This window comes from Lissotriton vulgaris, chromosome 6, assembly GCF_964263255.1.
Source record: "Lissotriton vulgaris chromosome 6, aLisVul1.2, whole genome shotgun sequence".
Taxonomy (NCBI): Eukaryota; Metazoa; Chordata; class Amphibia; order Caudata; family Salamandridae; genus Lissotriton; species Lissotriton vulgaris.
Genome location: NC_141694.1, coordinates 325,592,838 through 325,619,417, shown reverse-complemented (window position 1 = coordinate 325,619,417; position 26,580 = coordinate 325,592,838). Strand labels below are relative to the sequence as shown.

General features: G+C 44.6%; 1 protein-coding gene across 1 annotated transcript in view; it reads left to right on the top strand.

Moving 5' to 3' along the window:
• TAF1B (TATA-box binding protein associated factor, RNA polymerase I subunit B) overlaps positions 1 to 26,580 on the top strand; it is a 909,612-nt gene that overhangs the window by 721,659 nt on the left and 161,373 nt on the right. Inside the window, exon 14 of the mRNA XM_086926356.1 lies at positions 25,954 to 26,179. Within this exon, the coding sequence (XP_086782482.1) occupies positions 25,954 to 26,179 (226 nt within the window). The remainder of the gene's footprint in view (positions 1 to 25,953; positions 26,180 to 26,580) is intronic.

Genomic DNA, 26,580 nt, shown 5'->3' with positions numbered 1-26,580 from the left:
TTGTGACACCCCTCTTGCTACAGCAATCGCACTCTGGTAACTGCCAGAGGCCAATAGGTGTAACAAGCACAACACCTGAACATGAGTAGTGATAGAATTGCTGCGCAGAATCCTGCTTTCAAGATGTGGCTGTAAGAGTGAAATTATCTCTAATATGACATTGCTACTTAGCCTGTATTTGTCATATATTTCTTCCTCATTTTGTTGAAATATGGTCAGCCTCACTATGAAAATCCTCTCGGTCTCCTCCTCCGCTGAACAGCCAGTGTTTTCATCCTCCTTGCAATCAGGTACAGAACAGCCATTGTGGTGTCATGTTTATATCTAGGACCCTAATTACATATTCCGATTTATGCCCTTGTGAGGTTATAATCAATAATATCCTGATAAAGGCATAAGAATCAGATCCATATTCAGTAATAGCCCATGCAATCCAAAGCACAGCACGGCTACTCCCATCGACTCCTAGAAAGCACAACGCGTTCTTTAAACAAACCAAGCCTCCAGCAGCCCGGGAAATCCCCCTGCTTTTGTTTTGATTTGAACAAGAACTCCTGAAGTACAGAAAGAACTGTTAGTTCTTAGTGACGTCTTATATCCAACCTTACGTCAAACCCGGCACCTTCCAGGTATAAAATACCAGCAGTTGCCTTAAGCAAACACACGGTGGTTTGGAGCAGAGCGGCCATCTACCTGCCCGAGAGCCCAGCTGATGCGAGAGCCCACGGAAGCCGCCCCTCCTGTTTGACGCACTGAGAGAGACGCTGCCTATTTCTCCAGCTGAGAAAATCCAGCTCCGGTGTTTCCAGCCTACCCTTGCAGGTTGCTGGGATATCGAGTCCTGAGGAAAGAGATGCCAGACCTCCCACATTCTATTACCAAGGTATGGAGCTGACTAAACCCTTAAGAGAATTCTTGATGCAGATTCTTGGCAAAATAATATTAACCAATTTAACTTAAACTGCTACTTACTCATCCCACCGGTTCTGATAGTGAGGTAAAGGAAAACATCGTAGCATTCGTAAGAATGATTAAACAGCATGGGGGAAGGGGAGAGCATTTTGCATGATATCGTGTCTGATTTCTTTGTTATGAATAGTTGTTATGAACACTTGGCAAGCAAACAGGATTGATTATTGGGAAATGCGTTTTGTTTTAATGAACGCAGGCAGAGTGCAAGGGTTTGGGAGAGGACTTTAGTTCACTTTGATTAATTACACAGGGGAGCTCACGAGGGGAGTGCAATAGAGGGTGGGTTTTGGTAAAGTTTGTGGTGAGATTTATGTCAATCGTGATATCAGAGGTAGGAAACGCTTTGTACTTCTGTCTCATTGTTTACACAGCTTTTTTGATTTATTACAGTGCCCCTGAGGAAGAACTCATAAGGGTTCGAAATGCATTGGGCTTTACAAGTTGCTGACTTGAAGGAATGTAAAAAGCACGTATCAATGTTTAAGCTTACTTTGGCGACATTTGATATCTGAAAATGCATAATAAACATTCCAGTACCATCAGGCTGTTTCCGCAGTGATTTAACTAGCTGGGATAAATTGGATTGCTTTATTGGATTGCAACTGATCACTATAGATTACAGATAATAATATGGTTTATTTCGGAGGAATGTCTTCCTATTGCAGCAGTGCAGCAGCAGGGGGCACGAATGGTGCCCTTGTTGGAAGGAACTTACTCATCCCTTCCCACGTATTAGGCTTAGGTCAGGTACACCGGGGTAGGCTTAGTTAGAAGCACCAGTTGAGTACGTTAGTCAATGTATTTATGTATGTGTATATATTTTATCCATTTTATAGCATCATATGGCTAAGAAACCATATCAATGCTTTTACAGTATTATTTCATAATACTACTTTTACTGTACGCACTTTACTTTACTTTAAGTATTGCAATTGTGGCAATTCATTTGTCTTGCATGAGAAAAAAGACTGCTCAATAAATAACACCTTTTTATTGAAATCGCCCGTCTCTCTATTTCTCTGCACTCTGGTGAAACTAAGTATGCACTGCTGACTGAGTGAAATAGCTGTCTATTGTTTTCACACGACTCTAGAGATATATTCTTATTCTGAGGGAGCAAAGTTGTCATGTTTACGCGGTTGTCGGAAACTGAATCCCTTCTTGTCTGAGCCAGGGGAGCTTGTCCCTCTCTATTCATTCAAGAAAGTTTCCAGTGACCTCTGAGCTAGCTGGCGCAAACCTAAATTAAGTTTAACATAGTCAGTAGAGACCTAGATGACCTCAGTTCTACGTCTACACTGCTGTTTATGTTATTCCAATGCGCAGAGCCTATTGGGAAAATAGGAACTACACTACATGGCGCCCAACGTTTGGTAAGGCGATAATCTAACGCAAGACACTAGAGTAACTCAGTCGTGCTTTTTCACACAGAACCCTTTCCCCGTAAAAACTCCAAAAGACGTCTGGAGTGGGTGAAAGTTTAATATCCGCCGGAACTTAGTAGAATGAGAATCCTATGTATTAGTTTTTGGTTTGATCAACGTTGAAGGATACAGTGTTCCAAAATATTATGCACCTTATCTTTGTTTCCTTGAAACTCGATCTGCAACAGAAAACTTTCAGTCAGTTAAATGGCAGAAAGTGACGAAGAGAGGGAGCGAGCAAGAATAGCAGCTCAACTCTTAGAGGAAGACACAAGTCTCCAAGAAAATGACCCGAGTGTTATAATCATTCCGGTCAACGTAAGAAGAACTATAACTCTTAAACTTATAGAAAACAGACTGACACCATGAGGTGGTACAGTCATATTCGTGGTACAAGCACATGAATATCGTCAGATAGAGGTATTCTATTCATGGATACATTTTCCAGCAGCACACGCTACAACAAAATACTTCCACTATTACAAAATAGAGGAACCTCCAGATGAATACACTCCTTTTAAGGACCTTGAAATCCCACTAAATTACCAAGAACACCTGCTCTGGTTTAATGGCGCCCTAAAACATAATAATCACACCACCAGGCACGGTCCACTAGGTAGACCAGGAGCAACGTGGCCGGTCATTGCCAGCAACAGACCATATCCAGACATTGATAAAATGTCAGTTCCTGAACTTTTAGCTCAGCTAAAACTCTTAATTAAAATACATAGACAATTGGTCCAATATGTCATGCGGACTTCAACAGTCCAACCGACAATTAATATTCCACAGCTGACCCTCACCAGGGGAACACAAACAAAATCACACCACAGAACATACAATCAGGTCTTGGTAAGGTACCCATAAAACGGGAACAAATCCCATTCTGGTTAGCACAAAAAATCACTCAAATAGAGGCAGTATTTCCTGATACTACGCCTACTGATAAACACAGAATTCTGACTATCTGTCTCCCAATGGGGTTCGCACCACATGTGGAAGACTGTGACACTTGAGGTACAGTTTTTGCTTCGATCTACACAAAAACACATGGTGTCCCGTCTATGGCAGTCATACCAGATGTATTAAGACAGATTCAAAATGAATACGGTCCAGAACCTGCTTTAACCCTGAGTATGAAATTACTGAAAGACTTCAAGCAGGTCTCGGCTATATTATTAGCCAATATAAAAGGAGAAGCAGCAACTGTGGCGATCCGCCAAAGATTGAAGGAAACAGACATAGCAGAACAACCATTTGAACTCGCCAGAATCATAGAAAAATCCTAGGAAGAACTAGGAAGAGATAGTTTGGGTGGGAAACCGGTAAAACCCCAACTAACTGAAAATCCAGAAAAAACATTTATTAAAAATAATTTAAAAACTCCAAAAAAGAGTTGGGAAGGTAATAAACAAACCATTCCCAGGGAAAAACGTTTCCAGTCCAGAGGAAGGTCTCCTCAGCGGAGAGAGAGATCTCTAGGCCGAGAAGACAAGTCTCCCCAAAGGGAACCCTCTGAAAAAAGATATAACCTTAGAGATAGGGATAAAATAAGAAAACCTGACAGATATCAAGATGTTGTTACACTTCCCTCTCGATCCTTCTCACTCAATCTTTCTCGATCTTCCTCAATGAAATCCAAAAGAAGAGCACGGTCAGAACACAGAGAAGAGCATGTCAAGTCCACAGACAAGGAACCTGCTCATCAAAGTAAAAAATTACAATTTCCCAGAAAGAAGGTAGCAAGTATTAAAATTAAAGATGCAGAGAATTCTGAGGACACAGCTGAAAAACGGAGAGTGGGCACAGACAATGCTAGACAGCGCAGCAGAAGTGAGCATAGCTCGCAAGACCCTGATGAATCTTCTGGAGACAGTGGACACGAATGAGTACATTCAGGTGGAAACTGCAGACACACGGGTTAGTGTGCCCCATAAACTATATGAAACAACATTACTTATAGAGGGAGATAAAACTAGAAAAATAAAAAGTCTCTTTTGGGAAAAGCTCTCAAAAGGCTATGACATTCTTTTAGCTGAGAAAGACTGGCCACCAGAGTTTGTCAGGGAATCCCCTCATGGCGAAGAAATGATTATGCCTGCCTTCTCAAATCACATCCCGATTCATAAAAAATACACATTGGCAAGAAAATGGGCAGTAGCCCAAGCTCCTGCTTTATACAAAAATCATGTAGGATGGGATGAGGACTCACCTCACCACAAGATCCAGTTAAAAAATCAGCCCACTGCACAAAAGCAGTATCCAGTTAAGCAAGAAGCTAAAAAACAAGTCAGGGAGATCTTAGATCAACTTGAATATCAAGGGGTGATCGAAACATGCACCTCTCAAATGAACAATTCTTTGTTTCCTGTCTCCAAGCCAGACGATTCATATTGTCTAGTTTTGGACTACAGACACCTTAACTCCTGTTGTAAAACATTTGCAGTACAAAACTCACATAGTGCAGCACTAATGAATAACATTGTGCGCAAAAAATATAAAACGACATTAGACATCTCTAATGGATTCTTCTGTCAAAACATTGCACCTGAAAGCAGGTATTTGACCGCTTTCTCAATAATGGGATCTCAAAAACAATTTTGCCGACTACCACAGGGATTCAAGAATAGCCCAGGATTATTCTCAGCAAGGGTAACAGAGTTATTACAAATATATGATGATGAAGCATTATCATATGTCGATGACATCTATCTCACAGATGATGACCTGGAGACTCACTTAAAAAGGGTGAACACCATAATACTTGGATTCGCTTCAGAGGGTTACAAATTCAACTTTAAAAAGTCACGAATTGCCCATCTTACTGTCCTATTTTTAGGATATGAATTATCGAGTGAAGGCAAAAGCGTGGCAGACAATTTCTTAGAGAAATGTGCTGTACTCCAAGCACCAAAAATGCTGAAGAATTTACAATCAATACTAGGTTTTCTGAATTTCGGAAGAACATACATTCTAAATTATGCCGAGAGGGTTAAACCCCTCTATGAATTATTAAGATCAAATTTCAAACAAACAAATTGGTCTCAGAAACGCACAGAGATTTTGAGATCATTGCAAACAGACATGTTAACTAAAACAAAATTGCAAACACGTGAAAATACACGCAATCCTGTGATCCGAGTCATCCCAGGAAGATACGGATTCACATATCTGACCTCTAATGAGAGAGAAACGGTACCTATAGCTTACAAATCACATTTGTACACTCAAGATGAAATGAAATTCAGCTCTGCAGAAAAAAATTCTGACAGCGGTTAAAACTGCTGTAGCAAAAGAAAGAGCCCTAGCCCAAGGCAGGATAATATCTGTTTTTTCAGCAGAATCAGCCCTTGAGGCATTAACAAGTCCACGTAATCTGCTTAAAGTGGCCTTAGATCCAAAATGGATAGAATGGGAAAATTCCTTTGCTACAGAAGACGTGAAATACTATTTTGACCCAAAACTGAAAAAACTAGATGATCTAGTATATGAACGAGAATATCCTCTGCCAGCTGAAATTCTGCCTCTAGAACAATACACCTGCATAATCTATATGGACAGATTCGCACAACACTATGATGTAGAAAATAAATCCTATGATGCAGCGTGCGCGATTGTTAAAGGTCGCTGGCGCTCTGGTAAATTCAAACCAATGATTACCAAAACTGAATCACTCAGGAAATGTTCAGCTCAGCGAGCTGAAATAAGAACTTTAAAGATGGCGCTTGAAAATGCCGATAGCGAATTCCCCACACTAATAGTGTGCGATTCGTATTTCTGTGTCAAATCCTACAACAGTGACTTGCAGACATGGATCAAAAACGGTTACAAAGATTACACAGGTGCTACAATAAAGCATAAAAGGCTTTGGGAACAGGTAGTTCTTTTACAGAAAGAACTACGAAGGACTCAATTTATACACGCATTGAGTCATCGACCTGATGGCGTTCACGCTGCAGGGAATTCATTGGTTAACACAGCCACAGCAGAAGCGGTTCAACCGGCTTCCGTAGCCACTGAAAAGCGTTCAGAAAAACACATAGATGGGGAAACCATGCTGGCGTTAAAAGCCTCATTAAAAGGCGATTATGCGGCATTACCTCTCAACTATCCACTCAGTAATACATACATAATTGATGCAAACTCCGTTCCGTTTGCTCGAATCCCTGGAGTGGGGGATAGGGTAATTCCAAACACGAACCGGAGAATCTTCTTACTACAAGAAGCACATATGGGGTTGGGTCAGAGGCACCAAGAGATCCTGAAATCTCTGATGGAACTACAATCGGAGTACTGGTGGCCGGGAATGAGCGTAGATATGTACTATTTTGCAAAAAATTGCAAGGACTGCAACAGAGATTGCAGTTGTGAACCGGACCAGCCTGTAGCCCAGATACCACTATTAGATAGCATCAGGCTATTTATAGCGCAGAAATCCAGTCGGAGAAATGTGTCCCCATAATAATTAAGACTGAATTCACTTAAAAATGTAGACCCCAGCACTCGGCTGACGCCAGAACTGTTATAAAAGATTTGCGAGTCTTTATCGGCACATACGCAATTGGCATGCTACATTATGATCAGGGTCCTGCGTTAGCTCTCGAGCTTACAAAGAGGCCATGAACAGCATGGGCATCCCATTGTGGTACTCTTCTCCCTTGCATCCTGAGGTAAATGCGGTTGTGGAAAGAAAAAACCGGGACAAAAAGCAATCTATAACGGCGAGGGTATTAGGTTCGGGTGATGGGTGGGTCAAACATTTAACAAGTGTCCAACGTAGTCTTAACAATCTGCCAAGAAACTCTCTAAAAGGTCTCACTGCTTACAAACTATTGTTCGGAACTAGAATGCATATTCAGGATCTTGATAGTCACACTTCAGTGGTAGAAGAAAAATCCTTTGATATCAAAGATCGTTTGGCTGTTTTACAGGATTTAAATAAAACAAGAAAAAACCTGAGTAACAAAGTTGAAACAACAGTCGACAGCCACTGAAGAAAAACCACCTGTCCCAGCAAGACCTGTCTGGATTCCAAAGATTGGGGATCTGGTCAGAGAAAAGATTGCAGTAAAGAAGGAATTTTGGCCTTCTTACAGAAAAGCAGTACCTGTCTTAGCTATCAACTGAACAAGATCAGTTGTACTACCGCCACTTGCTGGTAAAAAGGAGAACTGAGTTGTATCCATCGACCTAGTAAAACCACAATCATGTGGCCAATAATAAGTGGTAGGCCCAGTGGACTCCCAAGAAATAGCAGAATACCAAAATTTGCAACGATCCAAGAGGTTCAAACTGAGAGACTAATCACATATGATAAACCTGCAGGGCATAAAAAAGGACTATGCAACAAAGCCATGGAACTTGTGCCTCTTGAAACACAAATCTCACCAGTTCGTCCAGAAACACCTGTCTACAACGATGTAGCCTCGGACTATGCAAATGAAACAAATAAAAATGCAAAAGCAAATGAAAATCAACAATTGACAGAACTGCATCAGGCTACTTCATCAATTTCGACGATTTCTCTGAAGATCCTAGCGAGCATGAAGAAACGCCTCCAACAAAAACTTTCAAAGACAAAGTAATTGAACTTTTTCACCAACTAAAAGAAACATATCTAATTTCACCATGGATTGAATTTTGGATTGTGTTAGGTGTACTTTTCCTCCTGCTTTGGCTCATCATGGTTCTATGTTTGGGAAAATTCATTGATGGGAAATATAGTACAATGGACACAGCAAGTCAGAACATCAACTTGGTCCTAAAGCCTCACACATCCTCTCACATCGAGAAAAGAGAACTGTCATCAGTGAACATCACCGACAATCCAATACCCGGTGGGGTAGCATGGGACAGAACTGATTATGACATTTTTGGCCGGTCGAGCTCCTGAAGTATCCCCACCAGCTCAAGATTGCATTAAGTGACTTTGTGACACCTAGTACCTTCTCTGATGACTGGGACTTTGAAACATTAATAATATGATGTCAGATTTAGTAATGTCAGCCAAATTTACAGAACATGATCACTTACAGGGTTCATCCAATTATGAAGAGCTATACTGCTACAGCCATTATGGTGATCACTATTTGCATAAAACTGCTCAGCCTAGAAATGTTTTATCTTATAATCAGTGGGAACACTATCCAACTCCACCAAAAGGCAGTCCGAATTTTGTTGGGGAGAAATTCCAATACTTCTCAGGGTTTAATAACAGTGATCCAGGAACGTTTTATTTTAAAATGTTACATAGAACAGGAATGAAAACAATGTTGACAAATACTAAATTGATTTATTCAGAAAAATTTTATAACTTTATAGCTTGGCTGGACGTTGCAAAACCTACGTTCAGGCTACGTACCATGGCGTTTAATCAACACAACGTCATTATTTTCTATCTTTAACCTTACTGATAAACGAATCAGTTTGGCAGAAAAAGGAGCAGACTATACGATTCTGCGCATTGAAAAACTCGAGAGATTACCATTGACAATGTCAGAGAGACCTTTCATTGAATGGATAATACATGGAACGATTACAATTCCGATTACAACTTTCCAGTTTAAATACTGCCAAGAGTATATACCAGCAGGCCAGTATGAAAGGTTGGGTAAAGAATACATCAAATCAACCTGGGATTTACTTTATACACACAGATGTTATAGTGAAGGAAACAAGGAGGTATTTCTAAGTGGTAAAAATTGTAAAAAATCAGTGGTACACTTCTGTGTCAAGGTATTAATTTGCATGGAGCCTGCGAAGGGTCTTCAAACAGCCTTTCATGTCACCTGCATGGTGTAGGAAGGTACCTCCTGACTATGGTTGCCCCAACTTTTTGCCCTGTGTTTTAGCTGGTTTTTGACATAGTCGACCTGGGACCCTGCCAATCAGGACCCCAGGCCTACTGCTCTCTCTGTAAAATGGATTCCATGTACCTTAGGTACATTTCCAATTGGTATTGGGCCACCTTATCAGACCCTGTAACTCAGGGCATAGGTGTACCCAGGGCCTACCAGGGGCTGAAGCATGTATTATGCCACCCCTGGCTGGCCTCCTAAATTTGACACAACTGGCTGCATGACAGCTGGGGCAAAGTCGTGTAATCACCCTTTGCTGTAGATATAGTATACCTATATCTAACCCTAAAAATGGACACACAGATTCCTATCAGTCACTCCTATGGCAGGCCTTGACAAATCCTGAAGGCAGAGTGCTTGGAATCGTGTGAGATGGTGCTCTGGCATGAGCTGAGCCTGTCTGCAGCTTGCGGAACCAAGTCCTAATAGCTGTTCCATGATAACGCATACCATATACTCTTAAGTGCATTATAATCCTCGCGGTTAAATGCTATCTTTGGTATTGCTTTATCAAAACATGTCGAGTAAGGTGTCATACGAATTGGAATACTAACCCCTCGCCAATTCTGGCGACGGGGTTAGCATTCCACCCTTCTAGAGGGACACGACATGGATGTAACTGTGAACCCCGGTTAAAGTTAAACGAAGCCTCAGCTCCACAAAATGGATGCTGCCACCACAGACACGAGTCTGACCCCCTGCAGCTGGGAGTCCTTCCAGCGAGGGGAGCCTGGACAAAGGGTTTCCTGTCGTGGGCGGTGCTAGCACCGTCCCAGACAGGGTTTTGTGTATCCTGGGTAGGCAGGGCTTTACAGGAAGGTGACTGCTGAGTGGCACACCGGTGCTCACTACGCATAGGCCGGTCAGAACCAGTTCCAGGGGCACACCAGCCCCTGGCCTGGGGGAAGTCCGGCATGGGAGAGGGGTGTAACCACCCCCCTCCTAGTCCCACCCATAGGCAGGACCTAGTCACCGGGTCAGCCCCTTTTCTTAGTATAAAGAACTGTAACTTCCAGGGCCGTTTGCTGTATGCAAGTATTGTATCCACACAGCAATCCAGATATGGCGGCTGCGTTATGGCCTCTGTTGAATATCTCTTCTATTCAAATTGATACTTTAAGCAGAAGAAGTCTATTCTTTTACAAACAACTGTGCCTTTAACGTCATCAAAAGAAACATATGATCTGCAAGTTGCAAGGACAGCAGCAGAGCTACATACCCTTTTATCAACAAATTGCCCCGTACATTTCGTAGAAGTGTTAAGCCAAATTTTAAACATGTCTGATACCAGTGGCATCGCATATGTATTTAAGACATTTTTTCGGGATTGTTCGCACCCTTTGAAACGGTTCTAGTCATCTTCCCGAATTTTGTCCATTCTGTCTTCGGCGGGCTACCCTTAATCTTGGGACTCGTGGCAGGAGTTTTATTTTTGCTCCTTCTGCACCGATATGGCAAGCCAATCCACAGACAAGACGTTAGCAACGATGGAAGAAACAATCCTAGCAATAAGATACCGAGACCGTATCACTAAGGTCCTCGGATTGGCCCGGCTAAGAGATCTGAGTACAACCTGGTTTCTTTCATTTAGACGAATCTGGCAAGATTGCGTTTTACCTGTGCTTCGATGTCTGCTATGCGGAGAAGAATGCGTGTAGGACGTCTGTCTTACACTACAATCAGCAGTACCAATGGATATCAATACTTTGCTAGGTCCTGTAACGACTCATGCATCGTATTGTCCCCAGCGGCTACCAATTCTGATGACGGCATTCGTTGAGACTTCACCACTACAAGTAGGTGGCGGTGAGGTACAAGAGGAAAGCAGCACCGAACAAGTACAGCCTTCTGTGAGCATTGCTGATCCAACAATCGATGATAGCAATCTCGCAGAGAACTGCACAGTTGCAGCATTTTCATACTTGGTCGAACTTTCGCCTGATGTGGTAGATCAATTTTTTGCGGGTCTGTCTGAAATAATGTTCTCTCCAGTCAACGAGAATAACTCTTAAAAAAACAATGAGCACACAGCGTTCCCTGAACTCTGAATTCGGCCTTCAGTTTTTGATAAACAAAGCTACAGAAAATATTTGGAACTATTCTTCCCCTGAAAGCAAAATTATTTTTGTCCCATTTTTCAAAATATGTACTTTTTTTGGCACATGGTACTCTGCTTAAAGTAGAACTATTCTTAGAGAACAGAGATTCTATTTTTAGGATACTAGAGACAATACTTTACCTCAGCCTCTAGCACATATACAGCATTTTGTATAAATATGTGATGAAATGATCTCGACCTTCTTTTCTGTATTCAGAGCCATTTTCATGTGTAATTTTCGCAATTCATTAAGCTGATATATATGCATTTATCTGAATGATGACACTGCTTGAAAAGCGTACAGTACCAACACTCATCTTTGTGTATTTACCATATACCATTTCAAATGCGAAAGATGTATTTTGGGGTGGGTCGGAAAACACACATGCATCGTTGAATGTTTACTATTGCTTAGTTTTTTAGTAATGATGGACATCAATCCGTGGAGTGGGTGTCGTGTTTATATCTAGGACCCTAATTCTATATTCCTGATTTATGCCCTTGTGAGGTTATAATCAATAATATCCTGATAAAGGCATAAGAATCAGATCCATATTCAGTAATAGCCCATGCAATCCAAAGCACAGCACTGCTACTCCAATTGACTCCTAGAAAGCACAACGCGTTCTTTAAACAAACCAAGCCTCCAGCAACCCGGGAAATCCCCCCTGCTTTTGTTTTGATTTGAACAAGAACTCCTGAAGTCCAGAAAGAACTGTTAGTTCTTAGTGACGTCTTATGTCCAACCTTACGTCAAACCTGGCACCTTCCAGGTATAAAATACCAACAGTTGCCTTAAGCAAACACACGGTGGTTTGGAGCAGAGCGGCCATCTACTTGCCCGAGAGCCCAGCTGATACGAGAGCCCACGGAAGCCGCCCCTCCTGTTTGACGCACCGAGAGAGACGCTGTCTTTTTCTCCATCCGAGAAAATCCAGCTTCGGTGTTTCCAGCAATAGATACCAGACCTCCCACATTTTATTACTAAGGTACGGAGCTGACTAAACCCTTAAGAGAATTCTTGATGCAGATTCTTGGCAAAATAATCTTAACCAACTTAACTTAAACTGCTACTTACTCATCCCTTCCCACGAATTAGGCTTAGGTCAGGTACACCTGGGTAGGCTTAGTTAGAAGCACCAGTTGAGTACGTTAGTCAATGTATTCATGTATGTATATATTTTATCCATTTTAAAGTATCATATGGCTAAGAAACCATATCCATGCTTTTACAGTATTATTTCATAATACTACTTTTACTGTACGCACTTTACTTTACTTTAAGTATTGCAATTGTGGCAATTCATTTCTCTTGCATGAGAAAAAAGACTGCTCAATAAATAACACCTTTTTATTGAAAAAGCCTGTCTCTCTATTTCTCTGCACTCTGGTGAAACTAAGTATGCACTGCTGACTGAGTGAAATAGCTGTCTATTGTTTTCACACGACTCTAGAGATATACTCTTATTCTGAGGGAGCAGAGTTGTCATGTTTATGCTGATGTCGGAAACTGAATCCCTTCTTGTCTGAGCCAGGGGAGCTTGTCCCTCTCTATTCATTCAAGAAAGTTTCCAGTGACCTCTGAGCTAGCTGGCGCAAACCTAAATTAAGTTTAACATAGTCAGTAGAGACCTAGATGACCTCAGTCCTACGTCTACACTGCTGTTTATGTTATTCCAATGTGCAGAGCCTATTGGGAAAATAGGAACTACACTACAGTGGTAACCCCTAATGTGCAAATGGGCCTTTTTTTGAGTATTCGCTATTTGCAACGGGCCTTAACTTTTGGTTTGCGATTCGCGAATAGAGATTTCCTTTAATTGCATTTGCTATATTTACCAACACACAAAACAGTTGCATCACAGTTTGGGATTTGTGAATATCTTTTGTACATCGCAAACAGCCATTTTAGCATTCGCATACCCCTTTGCGACCGTTTAGTGAGTCGCAAAACTTTCGTACATGTGGCCCTAAATGTCCCTTCACTCTCCTTGAGGAAATATTTAGTGTATTGGATTGTTCACCATGTAACCAAGTACATTACGTGTTGATTTAGAGTTTAGTGGGTATAGAGTACCTTGTTTTGGATGACGGAGGACATCCCCCGCCATCCAGAGGGACCTCCACCCGCCAAATCTAGATTTGTCCAACAGCTCTAAACATTGGCAGGAATAGAGAGGACGGTGTTATGTGTTAACCTTTTATGGCTTGGGCTATGTTAGGCCGTTGTAAGAGTATGTGGGTGACAGAGCTAGAATAAGCTCTGTAATCAACATACTAAAGTTCTCGAGTCTGATGGAGAGGGTACTCTCTTGCCGTTGCAACGGTTTACCCTCTCTGGCAAAATCTAAATCAGAACCTGATTTCTCACTGAGATAAAGAGTGTAGCACTCACTTAAACATTGCTTCATTTGTTTAAATAAATAAATGCAGGACCCCCAAGTTTTTCTCAAGAACAAATCACTGGCTCTGCCAATTGTCTGAGTTGCAGAAAACAAAGTCTGCCTAATCTTGTTTCCATTTTATGTTTCTTTGTTCCTTGGCCTAATTCACAAACTGAACTTTGTAGTATGTTTTGTAGTACTACAACACAAACTACAAAATGCAATTCACAAAGTACATAGGTGGTTTTACGACTCTGCACTCCATATACTTATGTGTGCTGGGTTCTTTGTCCTGATTGCAGAGTTTATGGGTGCGGAAATCTCGGCATGCATAAGTGTACGGAGTGCAGAGTCAAAAAACTCTGCACATAGTCTGTGAATACCAAAAAGTAGTAAACTTACACAGGGTGCAAGTTTACCTTTATGAATCAGGCCCCGTTTTTTGATTGCACTCTGGCAGAGTTTTTTTTTTGCCCTCCTTTTTTTGTCTTTGTCACAGTTTTGCTGTCTGTCTTCCTTTTTATCCAGTATTAGGGGTGTCTTACATAGATTCACATGCCTGAATCATTCCCCGTCGTCGTGACGGGAGCCTCCGGTACATAGAAAAGTAATGTCCTATAGACATACATAGAGAAAATAGGCCTAAGGGCCTCACCTTAGTAGCCTATCCTTGTCCTTATGTAAAAAGGACCAAACTCTTAGAGCCAGCCAATCAGCTATGACCTCCCTCTAGAAACTTCCTGGCAGGAGCCTCAGTCCCTCAGATTTTCTACCGCACGTTGTGCTAGGGAGTCTCCAGCCTGAGTTCTCCTCAGGATCTCTTCAAAACCATCTACTTAACTTTTAAAAGTGGTTTCTTCATTCTACATCTCGTCAAGGATTACTTCAGTCCACTTATTTCTGCAGTAAGTGCTTTCTTTCTACTGCTTTCTACAATGTCTGAATCCCAGAAGAAAGCCCTTTTCAGGGCCTGCTCTTCATGTGGGAAGAAATGGCTACATGTGGAGGATAAGCATGCCCTGTGCTTATATTGCCTTTATCCTGACCACGTCCCTAAAGACTGCAAAATATGTAGGTCTTTCCCCAACAAGACCTTAAGGGACAGGGAAGGTCGCCTGCTCATCTGGCTTGACAGGCTCAAGGAGAGAGACAATGTGGAATCTTCAGAGGGTAGCGTTTCAAGGACCTCAGAAGTCTCTCTAAAGAGGCCACGGGTAGCTTCCCCTGGCCCCTCAGAAACTCCTCCTAGGAAGGCACAAAAGAAGTCTTCAGAGGCAAGATCTACGACATCTTCATTGTCTGCCAAAGATACCCAGACTTTTAAGAAGCCTGCTCAGTCATCTAGCAGGCATGCGCAAAGGATTACCACAGCGACAACCACTGTGTCGATGACGACAGCGTCGTCGGTTTCCCCATCGACGACGACAACTCCATTATCGTCGTCAGCAGGTAAACCTATTCCATCTATTGTCCTGCTGAAACCGTCGTCGACGTCGAAAACTTCGTCGACGACGAAGATCACACCGTCGACGGCGGCGTCATCGATGAAGAGCCCACCGTCGACGATCACGTTGACGACGAAGGCGTCGACGAGGGCATCGACGACGAAGGCTCCGACGACGAAGGCGTCGACGAAGACGCCGAAAACTTCGACAACAGGCTTGCCGTCGACGAGAAATGACGCGCCGACGAGCGCACCGACGACGACCGCACCGACGTCGAGGACATCGTCGCCGATCAAAATGCCGTCTACGGAGATACCGTCGACGAAGACCTTACCGTCGACGAAGACACCGTCGACGGATGACTCATCGTCGACGCTGGCCTTTTCTGAGCCGTGGAAGAAGTCCAAAATTTCGTAGAGATGTCGTCTCTAACGCTGCCACCGTCGACGACACCAGCGACGACGGCAGGGGCTTCTACAACAAGTTCTGCGTCTGGCAAGATTGCCAAGCAGCAAATTACGCCGGAAACAACGTCTCCGAGTAAAGTGCAAACGCAGTTGCCTTCAGAAATCTTCCAGAGTGAAGAATCTGAGGAAGAGGAACTCCTGGATCCAGCTACTTCCATTTCGGACCTTAATGTCAAATGCCAGAGCACTGACGAGGAACAGGAGGACATGACTTACCATGAACACTCTGTCCACACTAGTGTTCGCACGGAGGTCACCCCGATTGTATGCCTGCCGGTTTCTATTGTTAATGACCTGAAATACCTTATCCAGGATTACAAGCAACGCTTCCCGGAAACACCGGCAACGGAAAGTGGGAGCCAGACGCCTGTAGGAGAGTAGGGTCTGCAATCCTATGATCACCCAGATTTTTTGCTTTTGTTTCCCTGGTTTACGACTTTCTCTGGCTGTGGGCCTGCCAATCAGACCCACAGCCTGGCTGTTCTCTCCCTAAAATTACAACATGTACCCTAGGTGCATTTACCAATTGGTACTGGGCCACCTTATCAGACCCTGTAACTCAGGGCATAGGTGTACCCTGGGCCTACCAGGGGCTGAAGCATGTATTTTGCCACCCCTGGCTGGCATCCTAAATTTGACACAACTGGCTGCATGACAGCTGGGGCAAAGTCGTGTAATCACCCTTTGCTGTAGATATAGTATACTTATATCTAACCCTAAAAATGGACACACAGATTCCTATCAGTCACTCCTATGGCAGGCCTTAACAATCCTGAAGGCAGAGTGCTTGGAATCGTGTGAGATGGTGCTCTGGCATGAGCTGAGCCTGTCTGCAGCTTGCGGAACCAAGTCCTAATAGCTCTTCCATGATATCACATACCATATACTCTTAAGTGCATTATAATTAAGGCTCCCGGTTTTCCGTTTAAACGGATTTTTACACATAAATACAGACGGAAAAATATTTTTCTTCCCTCTGTATTTATAAATATAAATGGAAAAATACGACCAAACCGGAATCAAAGAATTGTTTGGCCATCCGTGCTCCAGCCAAGTGGTTGCCTCGCTGCGCTGCTCTCCCTGATTTAGTGTGTGCCTGCCCACATTAACACCTGCTGGGCCATTAATCTGTGATTACGAGCGGGAAATGCGTTCCTATGAGGTCTTGTATTGACCTCTGGCCTGCCCTCTATAGCCCTTTTGTTTCACTGTTTGCTCTTTATAGAGGCTGGGGATGCGCTAAGTAGCTATTGCAAGACCAGTAGAAACGAGCTGATTGCAGGATAGATAGTGAGGATCGGCAGGGTGACAAAACATTCTCAAACTCTTTCAATCCTTTCTCTTACCTGCAGCTTCAGTTGTTTTCTTATTTTTCTTTTAACCGCTCATTGGTCATGTGGCAATAAGTCATTAACCAAATGGTCACTGAGTCTTGAAAACGTATTTATAAAAAGCAATACACAATATAGCTGTTAACACCTATAAACAATATTTACACGAGAGATGGTAAATTAAATTATGTTCATATTCATAACATTGTTCTGTGAGTCTCAAACCCTAAAATAAACAATGTTTATGCTTGAGCCCATACAATGAAGTAGCTGATACTAAGGATTTAGTTCAAGTTGACAGAGTGGAAGCCTGTGAACAAAACATACAATTAGTGGGCATGGCATTAGTTCTTAAAGATTCTGAAGCTGTCACTTTGAAAATGAATTTTTATATTCTACCAATGCCCCTCAGTAACGTTTTTTTCCAATGGTTGTTCCTTAAAAGGACAAAAAATATTTTCTGCACACCAAGTGCTTCCGCTAAAGTAACGATCATAAGAACTTCAATTTTCCTGTCGAAGCTGCTCGTGTGGTTTTGTGACTTTTTATCCTTAGACATGTTTGGATTTTCACGGATACATCTGTGCTTTTCTAAATGTTTCCGTGGTGATAGTTGATTAAGTCTTGTTCCGTTGTAACCATTTACGTTACGGCACGGTATGGGCCTGTAAAATCCAATTTCTTTCCCCCAAAACGTGTCTCATTGCCATTTGGATCCTTACAAGTAATATTAGGAGCTGGATAACATTGAGCATATGCTGTATAATTTGTGCATTTAACTGGTTCTTGGGTTTAACTCTTTATTTCCGGGTCTTTGCAAATATATTGTCGAAGCCTGAGCTCCTCGCACATAAAGGACTCTGTGGCTGCAACGGGCGCTAAAATGAAACTGAAAAAGCATGAGAGTTTTAACACTGGCCACATCCAGGCGATCGCCATGATGTACTCTCCTAGGTATGCAAGCACCATCAATCTCATTTCAGCTTTTGGTCGGTCAGCCACAACGTTCCATTCCAAAGACGCCTTCCGACGCAAAAGCTTCTGAAGTGGGTGCAGTCCGTGTGCTGAGCCACTGAACGCGGGGAAGGAGGGTAAGAAATAAATCGATGGAGCCTTAGATGCAATCTAGTTGTGGAAAAGGATGATATTACAATCTTGCTTCAGGGCGGAGTCAAGGTCTGGTGATGGTGCAGAGCTTTCGATTACCTCTTAGCTCTCCTATGGAGGACTGGGAAGTGCTACAGGCAGATTCCTGACCAGTGGCCCTGAGTCACTTTGAGAAGGAAAAATAAATCTTTTGAATGTGACTCGAAAAGGGTTACAAGACCGGCAGCATAAACACAGTAGGGAAATTCGGACAGATTAACATTCGGATCCTTGCAGCCCATAAAACAAAACTTTCCACCCTGACTTTGATTGGCATGAAGAAACACAGCAAGTAAACAATAGCAGAATCTAAACATTCCTGCGAGGTGCATCTTGCAGAGAGGAGCATGGAACTGGCAAGGAGGCACCCAAAATATCTAAATTATCATAAAAGCTGTCGGCTCGTTCATGCCCTCTTTGGCCAGGTCACTGACAGTGCACAGGTGCGCTCATCTAAATTCTAAATGTGTTTAAATCTAATAATCATGGCTAGTGAAATAGTGTTTTCAATATTGTAACACAGCAGCAGCTCACAAATGTATTGTATTCACTTAATTTGGCGTATTTACAAATATAGCTAAACCTATAACAACAGTGTGCACTATATATTTATATAAACGTGGAAAAATACTAGCTCCAGAGTCTTATCTTGCTTGCACCAAAAATAAATGCGGATATATACAGATAAAATGACAAAAAAATAAATATGGATAAATACAGACGGAAATGTTAAAAAAATAAATACCATAAAACCGGGAGCCCTAATTATAATCCTCGCGGTTAAATGCTATCTTTGGTATTGCTTTATCAAAACATGTCGAGTAAGGTGTCATACGAATTGGAATACTAACCCCTCGCCAATTCTGGCGACGGGGTTAGCATTCCACCCTTCTAGAGGGACACGACATGGATGTAACTGTGAACCCCGGTTAAAGTTAAACGAAGCCTCAGCTCCACAAAATGGATGCTGCCACCACAGACACGAGTCTGACCCCCTGCAGCTGGGAGTCCTTCCAGCGAGGGGAGCCTGGACAAAGGGTTTCCTGTCGTGGGCGGTGCTAGCACCGTCCCAGACAGGGTTTTGTGTATCCTGGGTAGGCAGGGCTTTACAGGAAGGTGACTGCTGAGTGGCACCCCGGTGCTCACTACGCATAGGCCGGTCAGAACCAGTTCCAGGGGCACACCAGCCCCTGGCCTGGGGGAAGTCCGGCATGGGAGAGGGGTGTAACCACCCCCCTCCTAGTCCCACCCATAGGCAGGACCTAGTCACCGGGTCAGCCCCTTTTCTTAGTATAAAGATAGGAGCGGGCCCCCTGTTCAAATTAGATCATCTTTGGAATCAAGACACAACTTTCTGCGAAAGGACATCAAGATTTCTTCTTCAAGATTCTCCCTTGTGGCTAAGGAATAGTCACCCTGCATCCGCAGGCACCATCCTAAGAACACTGCGGTCTGCTGCAAGTCCTTCCTCAGGAATCCGGCGACCCAGCTCGACGAGACCCGGCTTCCCTGGCACCTCTGACCTCTACTCACCTCTACAGCCAAGCTGAGAACTGTGAGTGCGACGAGACCTCGAGGGACCGACGATCGCCAAGACTGCACGACTTCTTTGCAACAAGCCCACCGTGTGCTCCACTGGTGAGTGCTTTGGGGTCTGAGAAGACTGAGCAGCTCCAGCACCGAAGATCAGCCCTCCAGCATCTCCACGATCTGCGTGGGGCCCTTCTGCTTTTGCCTGCTCACCGCGCTGTGTGGCTACTAGCCGGCTGGCTTGTGGCCTTCTTCACGACGCCCGACGACATCACCGCTGCTGGTCTGGTTGCTCCAGACTGGCCCTTGCTTCCTTCTTCAAGAGAAGCACCCCGGACCCTCCTGGTCCACTCCAGACGCCATTTTGAGTCCACCGCGTGGGCTTGAATTTGCCAAGGCTTTGTTGCCCAATCCTGGGTCCAGCGACACCGACAGCTTCATCCATCGTGGGACAGCTCGCCCCTCCATCCTGGTCGCCGACAACGCCTCCTGGTCCGTGAGATCTGCGAGCACAGCGTCACCCACTCACCTAGTCGAGGTGACTACCATCCGGTGCCCTCCTGGTGCCACCTGACTACTGGCTAGTAGTCTCGAACTTGGTCCCCTCTGCTTTCAGGTGTCATCTCTCTTCAAGATCCAGGCTTGGATCACTTCGAACTCTCTTCACTGGTCGCCTGCCAGCATCTTTCTTCCAGGCTCCTGGTCCCTCTACGAGGATTCCCGACGTCTTTTGAGACCTATGCAGCTGCAGCCCCTGGGCTAGGTAACTTCGGCATTTCGGTGCCCCAGCATAGCCTCACTATCCAAGGGTCAGAATCCACTTTCGTTTTCCTCCTACCAGGTCGGGTTCGCCCGAGAACACTAACTTTGTCATTACTAGCTACCATAGACTTTGTCCCGCATCACGCGTGAGAGTGCACACTCTGCACCGAGTCCCCTAGACCTCCTAGAAGTAATCTGAAGATTCTATAGTCAAGACCTAGCGATTCCAAAGCCTATTAGTACTGTACTTACCTGCTAGTAATTTCGCATTCCACTTTCAGAGTATATGGTTTTCCGTGCCCCTCGGCAATTTGTACATACTGTGCTAACTTAAGTATTTTCGTAAGAGTTTTGTTTTGTGCTTAGTACCCTGACCTCATAAAGAGTACAGGGCTGTTGTGATTCTTAATAAATACACTGTTTATTTTCATAACACTTGTGTGGTGTCCTTTCACTGGGTATTCAAGGGATATATGTGTGGTATAACAGCTGGCTTAACACGCCCTCTCGAGTCTTTAGCCTTAGACTGCTCGTATCCACGCTACTAGGATAGCTGGTCTATAAGGTTGACTTACAACCAATCATCAATAAGGGTTGCTGGACTGATACATAGTGTTCACTAGAATAGTGAGCACTGCATATCAGGCCACCTTCTCACAACGCCTACCATAAATAATCCAGCGTCAGCCCCAAAACAGTCTCGGCCTCTCCCTCAAGTCCGCCATGAGAGAGTCCAACCTCAGGTGGTAGTGTCATCAGATGAGGATGATGATGATGAACTGGAAGAAGGAGAAGTCCAGGAAATCCAGTCAGACCATGAAGAGGAGGAAGAGTATGTGGCATCTTCCCCAGCTTCACCCCAACCACGCCAGGCAGATTCACCACCTGTGGATATTGGCGGTTTCCATAAAATTGTGGAAAGGGCGGCAAAGCGATTCCATATGGCTATGGAATCGACTGAAACTGAGTGCTTCTTACACGATTTCAAGGAGCAGACGCAGAAGACAACAAAGTCTATTCCAATAATAGAATTTCTATGGGACCAAGGCAAGAAACTAATGCTGACGCCAGCTTCTGTACCTGCGGTTGTTCCACGCCTGGACAAAAAATACAAAGCCCCACTTACAGTGGCAGCTTGCCTCAATGGGCACCCGAAACCAGATTTGGTGGTTACACAGGCGGCCCAAAAGAACTCCCGCAACCCTTCCTCTCCTCTGTCGGCCCCTCCGGACAAGGAAGGCAGGAAGTTGGACACAATCGGTAAACGATTTACGACAACATCGGCCATGACCATCAAAGTGGCCAATTCCATAGCTCTGTTGGGGCGTTATAATCGCCAACTCTGGGAAGATATAGTCCCCTATTTAGCTGAACTGCCTGACGCAGTGCAGGGAGAAGTCAAGGCACTGCTTACGGAGGGTCAAACCTCAGCAGCTGAAATCATTGACTGTGCCATTGATGCAGCCATGACCGGCTTTCGTCAACTTGCTGGAGCAGCAGTCCTACGCCGTCAAGGATGGCTTAAAGCAACGTCGTTCCGACAGGAGGTGCAGACGAAAGTGCTGGACATGCCCTTCGACGGCCAGCACCTTTTTGGGGACAAGATTGATGAGGCGCTACAAACCATAAAGAAGGACACCGATACGGCCAGAGCACTGGGTACCTTGCAGGCACGGAACCAGTCCTTTCGAGGCAACAGATCTAGGGGACAATCCTCCTACAGAGGTTCCTATCAAAATAGGTCCTCGTATTCCTACCAAAATAAAAATCAATACCAGCAGAAGCAGCAACAGAGTCGTCAGTCTTCTTACGGAAGGTCAAGCTTCAGGGGAAAAAATCAGAAGAGGGGCACTGGCGGCCGCCAGTGACCAATTACTCCAGCCAGTCCAGCCACTCTATCCCTCATTACAAATTGGAGGAAAATTGACCCATTTCCTCACCAATTGGCAGCTCATCACCACAGACCGGTGGGTTCTTCAATTAATAAGATTCGGCCATTCCCTGGAATTCACCACCATCCCTCCTACAACACCTCCCCGCAGACTGCCACACAAAACATCTACGCCCGCTTCTCCAGGAAATATCTGTGATGCTGAAGAAAGGAGCAATCGAACGAGTTCCATCATCTCTAAAAGGAAAAGGCTTCTATTCCCGCTTCTTTCTTGTACGCAAGAAGGAGAAGAAATGGAGGCCCGTTCTGGACCTCCGAGCGCTCAACTCTTTCCTAAGAAGCCAATCGTTCAGGATGGTGACGATCCAAGAAATACTAGGCATGCTGGAAAAAGGAGATTTCATGACATCTTTGGATCTCCAAGATGCCTACTACCACATCCCCATCCTCAAGTGTCACAGAGAATTCCTGAGATTCGAAGTCGCAGGACAACATTACCAATTCAAGGTCCTGCCGTTTGGCCTCAAGTCCGCTCCGCGGATTTTCACAAAGTGCCTTGCACCGGTGGCAGCTTTCCTGCGTCAAATGGGTCACCAAGTCTTCCCCTACCTCGACGACTGGCTGGTAAAGGCACCCTCAGCTACAGGCGTGACCGAATCCTCCAACGCCTGCACCAATCTTTTTCAACGGCTAGGATTAACTCTCAATCTCGAGAAATCCTGCATGATCCCTACAAGAAACATTACCTTCCTCGGGGCAACCTTGAACACGGAGTGCGCAAGGGCATTCCCTTCGATGGAAAGAACAAACAAGATAATATCTCTGGCCACGGCTGTGGCATCAAGGAAGTCCTTAAAAGTTCGGACCTACAAGTCTCTCCTGGGCATGATGTCTTCTTGTATACTCCTCATCCCTCACTGCAGACTCAGGATGCGCCCATTGCAAGAGGCCCTCACGAACCAATGGACACAGAGTACAGGTTCTTTCGAGGACATTGTAAAGATAACACCAAAAATATCCAAGAGTCTGGACTGGTGGAGGTGTCGCAGGAATCTATCTATAGGGCTGCCATTTCTACTTCCAGCGGCACCTCTGGTGATCACCACGGATGCCTCCCTGGAAGGCTGGGGCGCTGTCCTCCAAGACCTTCGGATAAGCGGCAAATGGACCACTCAGGAGAAACAGCTCCATATAAATCTTTTGGAGCTGAGGGCTGTGTATCTGGCAGTACAAGCCTTTTTACCACGCATCCAGAACTCCCTGGTGCTCGTCAAAACGGACAACACCACGACGATGAACTATCTCAACAAACAGGGAGGAACGCGTTCGCTCACTCTATCATGCGAATCGCAGAAGGTCTGGAACTGGCTTGTACTACATGGAATCACGCTCAGGACGGACTATGTCCCGGGCAAGGACAATACCATTGCGGATGCCCTAAGCAGGCAAAGATCCCTCTCCCACGAGTGGGAACTGGACAAGAGCGCACTGGATCACATATTCTCAAAATGGGGAGTCCCAGGAATCGACCTGTTTGCCACCAGGGGAAACGCCAAATGCCCAAACTACGCAAGCTGGCATCCCATCAAGGGTCACTCGGAAATGCTTTTTCCATCGGTTGGTTCAGCGTATTTGCGTACGCTTTTCCTCCGTTTCCGATGATCCCAAGAGTCCTCAGGAAGATGAAGGCGGAGCCTTGTACCCTGATCCTAATTGCCCCGTTCTGGCCGAGGCAGCACTGGTTCTCAGATCTTCATCGCCTCTCCATCAGGACACCGATTCGTCTGCGGCAGCACCCGAACCTACTGACCATGTCCAACGGGCAGGTGCAACACCCGAACCTGCAATCGCTCAGGTTATCGGCCTGGCTCCTGAGCACAGAGAGTTCTGTAGCCTGAATATCCCGCAGGAATGCAGGGACGTGCTGGCAAAAGCGAGAGCAGACAGTACCAACAAAACATACTCTCTCAAATGGAAAAGATTCTGCATTTGGTGTTCAGAGCAAGGCATGCGACCATTCAAGAACCCTTCATGCAGTTCAAACAGGACAGGGTGGTGCTTAGACCGAATCCTAAGTTCATACCGAAAGTGCCTTCAGACTTTCATCTCAATGAACCGATAGTCCTTCGGTCTGTCTTTGCGAACCCTTCCACCGCAGCAGAAAGAACGCTACATTCTTTGGACCTCAAGCGGTGTCTAAAGTTCTACATAGACAAAACTAAGACTTTCAGAAAATCATCACAACTGTTTGTGGCCTACAGTAGACCAAGAATGGGTATTCCTCTCACGAAACAAAGCATGTCAAGGTGGATTTCCTCAGCGATAGCATTCTGCCATGACAAGGCCGGACGGCCTTTGAGTGATCATGTTACAGCGCATTCCACCAGGGCGATGTCCACATCAGCAGCACTGTTCGCTGGAGTGCCGATCTTGGACATATGCAGAGCGGCGACCTGGAAGTCACCGCACACTTTCTCCAGGCACTACTGCCTGGATATTGAACTTCAGAAGGATGCAGCAGTGGGCCAGGCGGTGCTTCGCCATCTATTCCAGTGAGGTGAGCCTTCCAACATCCCGCCATCCGGGTATGCACATTTTTTGTCTTTATGATATTCTGCTTTATGCTATCGTTCCAATGTTGTATGATAATATGTGTATTATCTCGCATGCCTGTATGGCAACATTACATCAGAAATGTGCATAATGTATTGCTGACTACTCTGATTCAGGCATGTGAATCTATGAAAGACACCCCTAATACTGGATAAGAAACGCGTTACTTACCTGTAACAGCAGTTATCCAGTATTGGTGTCTTTCATAGATTCACATGCAACCCTGCCGCCTCCCCTGGAAGGACTCACATCCCTCTCTAACTGTATTACGCCTACCTAGCTGGGTGCGTACGAAAATCTGAGGGACTGAGGCTCCTGCCAGGAAGTTTCTAGAGGGAGGTCATAGCTGATTGGCTGGCTCTAAGAGTTTGGTCCTTTTTACATAAGGACAAGGATAGGCTACTAAGGTGAGGCCCTTAGGCCTATTTTCTCTATGTATGTCTATAGGACATTACTTTTCTATGTACCGGAGGCTCCCGTCTCGACGACGGGGAATAATTCAGGCATGTGAATCTATGAAAGACACCAATACTGGATAACTGCTGTTACAGGTAAGTAACGCGTTTCTTCTGTTTGTCTTTTCTGCCTTTATCTATGTTCTCCGAGTCAAATTCTGATACAGACAAGTAAGCCCCGGTCTTCAGTTAGAAGTCCTGGTGCCCACCGCCTGCACAAATTAAGCAATGCACTTAGGGTAATGCAAAGGAGGAATTGAGTTTTTGAATGATCATAGCTCACCAATTGAGTGCTCCAGGCAATTTCTTAAGCTATCGGAATGACTATAGGGCCCTTTTATTGAGGTGGAAAAGAGTAGGAATCTAATGACTTGGAAGAACACAAAAGTAATAAATTAATCAAATGGTGATTTCTGTTGTGAAGGACTGCTAAAAAGTTTTTTGCTGTGGTTTTCTAAAATAATGTTTGACACAAGACAAGTGATTTTTAACAATCTGTCTTTTCAATACGAAAATATGTTTGGGGAGGAGAGGGTAAATTTTAGTTTGCGAATTAAGCATTAGTCGTTTCATTTCAGAAATGAGAATAAACCTGCAAAGGCAGTTTGGAAGACTGGCTGGGTCGAGGCCGTCTACTGAAAAGCAAAATCCCTCCAGTTTCCAGTTTAAATGGGATGAAGAAAACACAGAGAGAACTTGTTTTCATGGGCATAGCCTGGAGGCAATTACGCAAGAAGAGGACAATATATTTTCACTGGTGAACTCAAACTACTGGCTAAGCTCTCTGAAACTTTGTCAACAACCGTGAGTATTTTAGTATTTTTGAGAACTTAAAAAATTCTATTCGGAATGCAAGGTGGGGAGTGGGAAAGCTGGAACGGGTGCAGCCATGGGAAAGGCTGGTGGCGGACTTAACAGGAATTGGCAGGGACTCAGAGGCTTCCACCCCAGAGCAGTTTCAGCAGGTAGAGCACCTCCAGGGATGAGACTAAGGCTGCATGCCCCAGTAGAGACAGAAAAATGGGAGCGTTACACGGTACCGACATGCATGGGTGAAAAAGGGGGTCGCAACAGAAGGTCCCGGCACATCATCGGTTTTCACGCCTAAAATGCCGGAGAGCTGAACAATAGTTATGGGGAGACAGCAGTGTGGGAGGGGGGGGGGTGCGGAAAGTTTTGGTTTGTTGCCTTAATGTTCGGGGGGA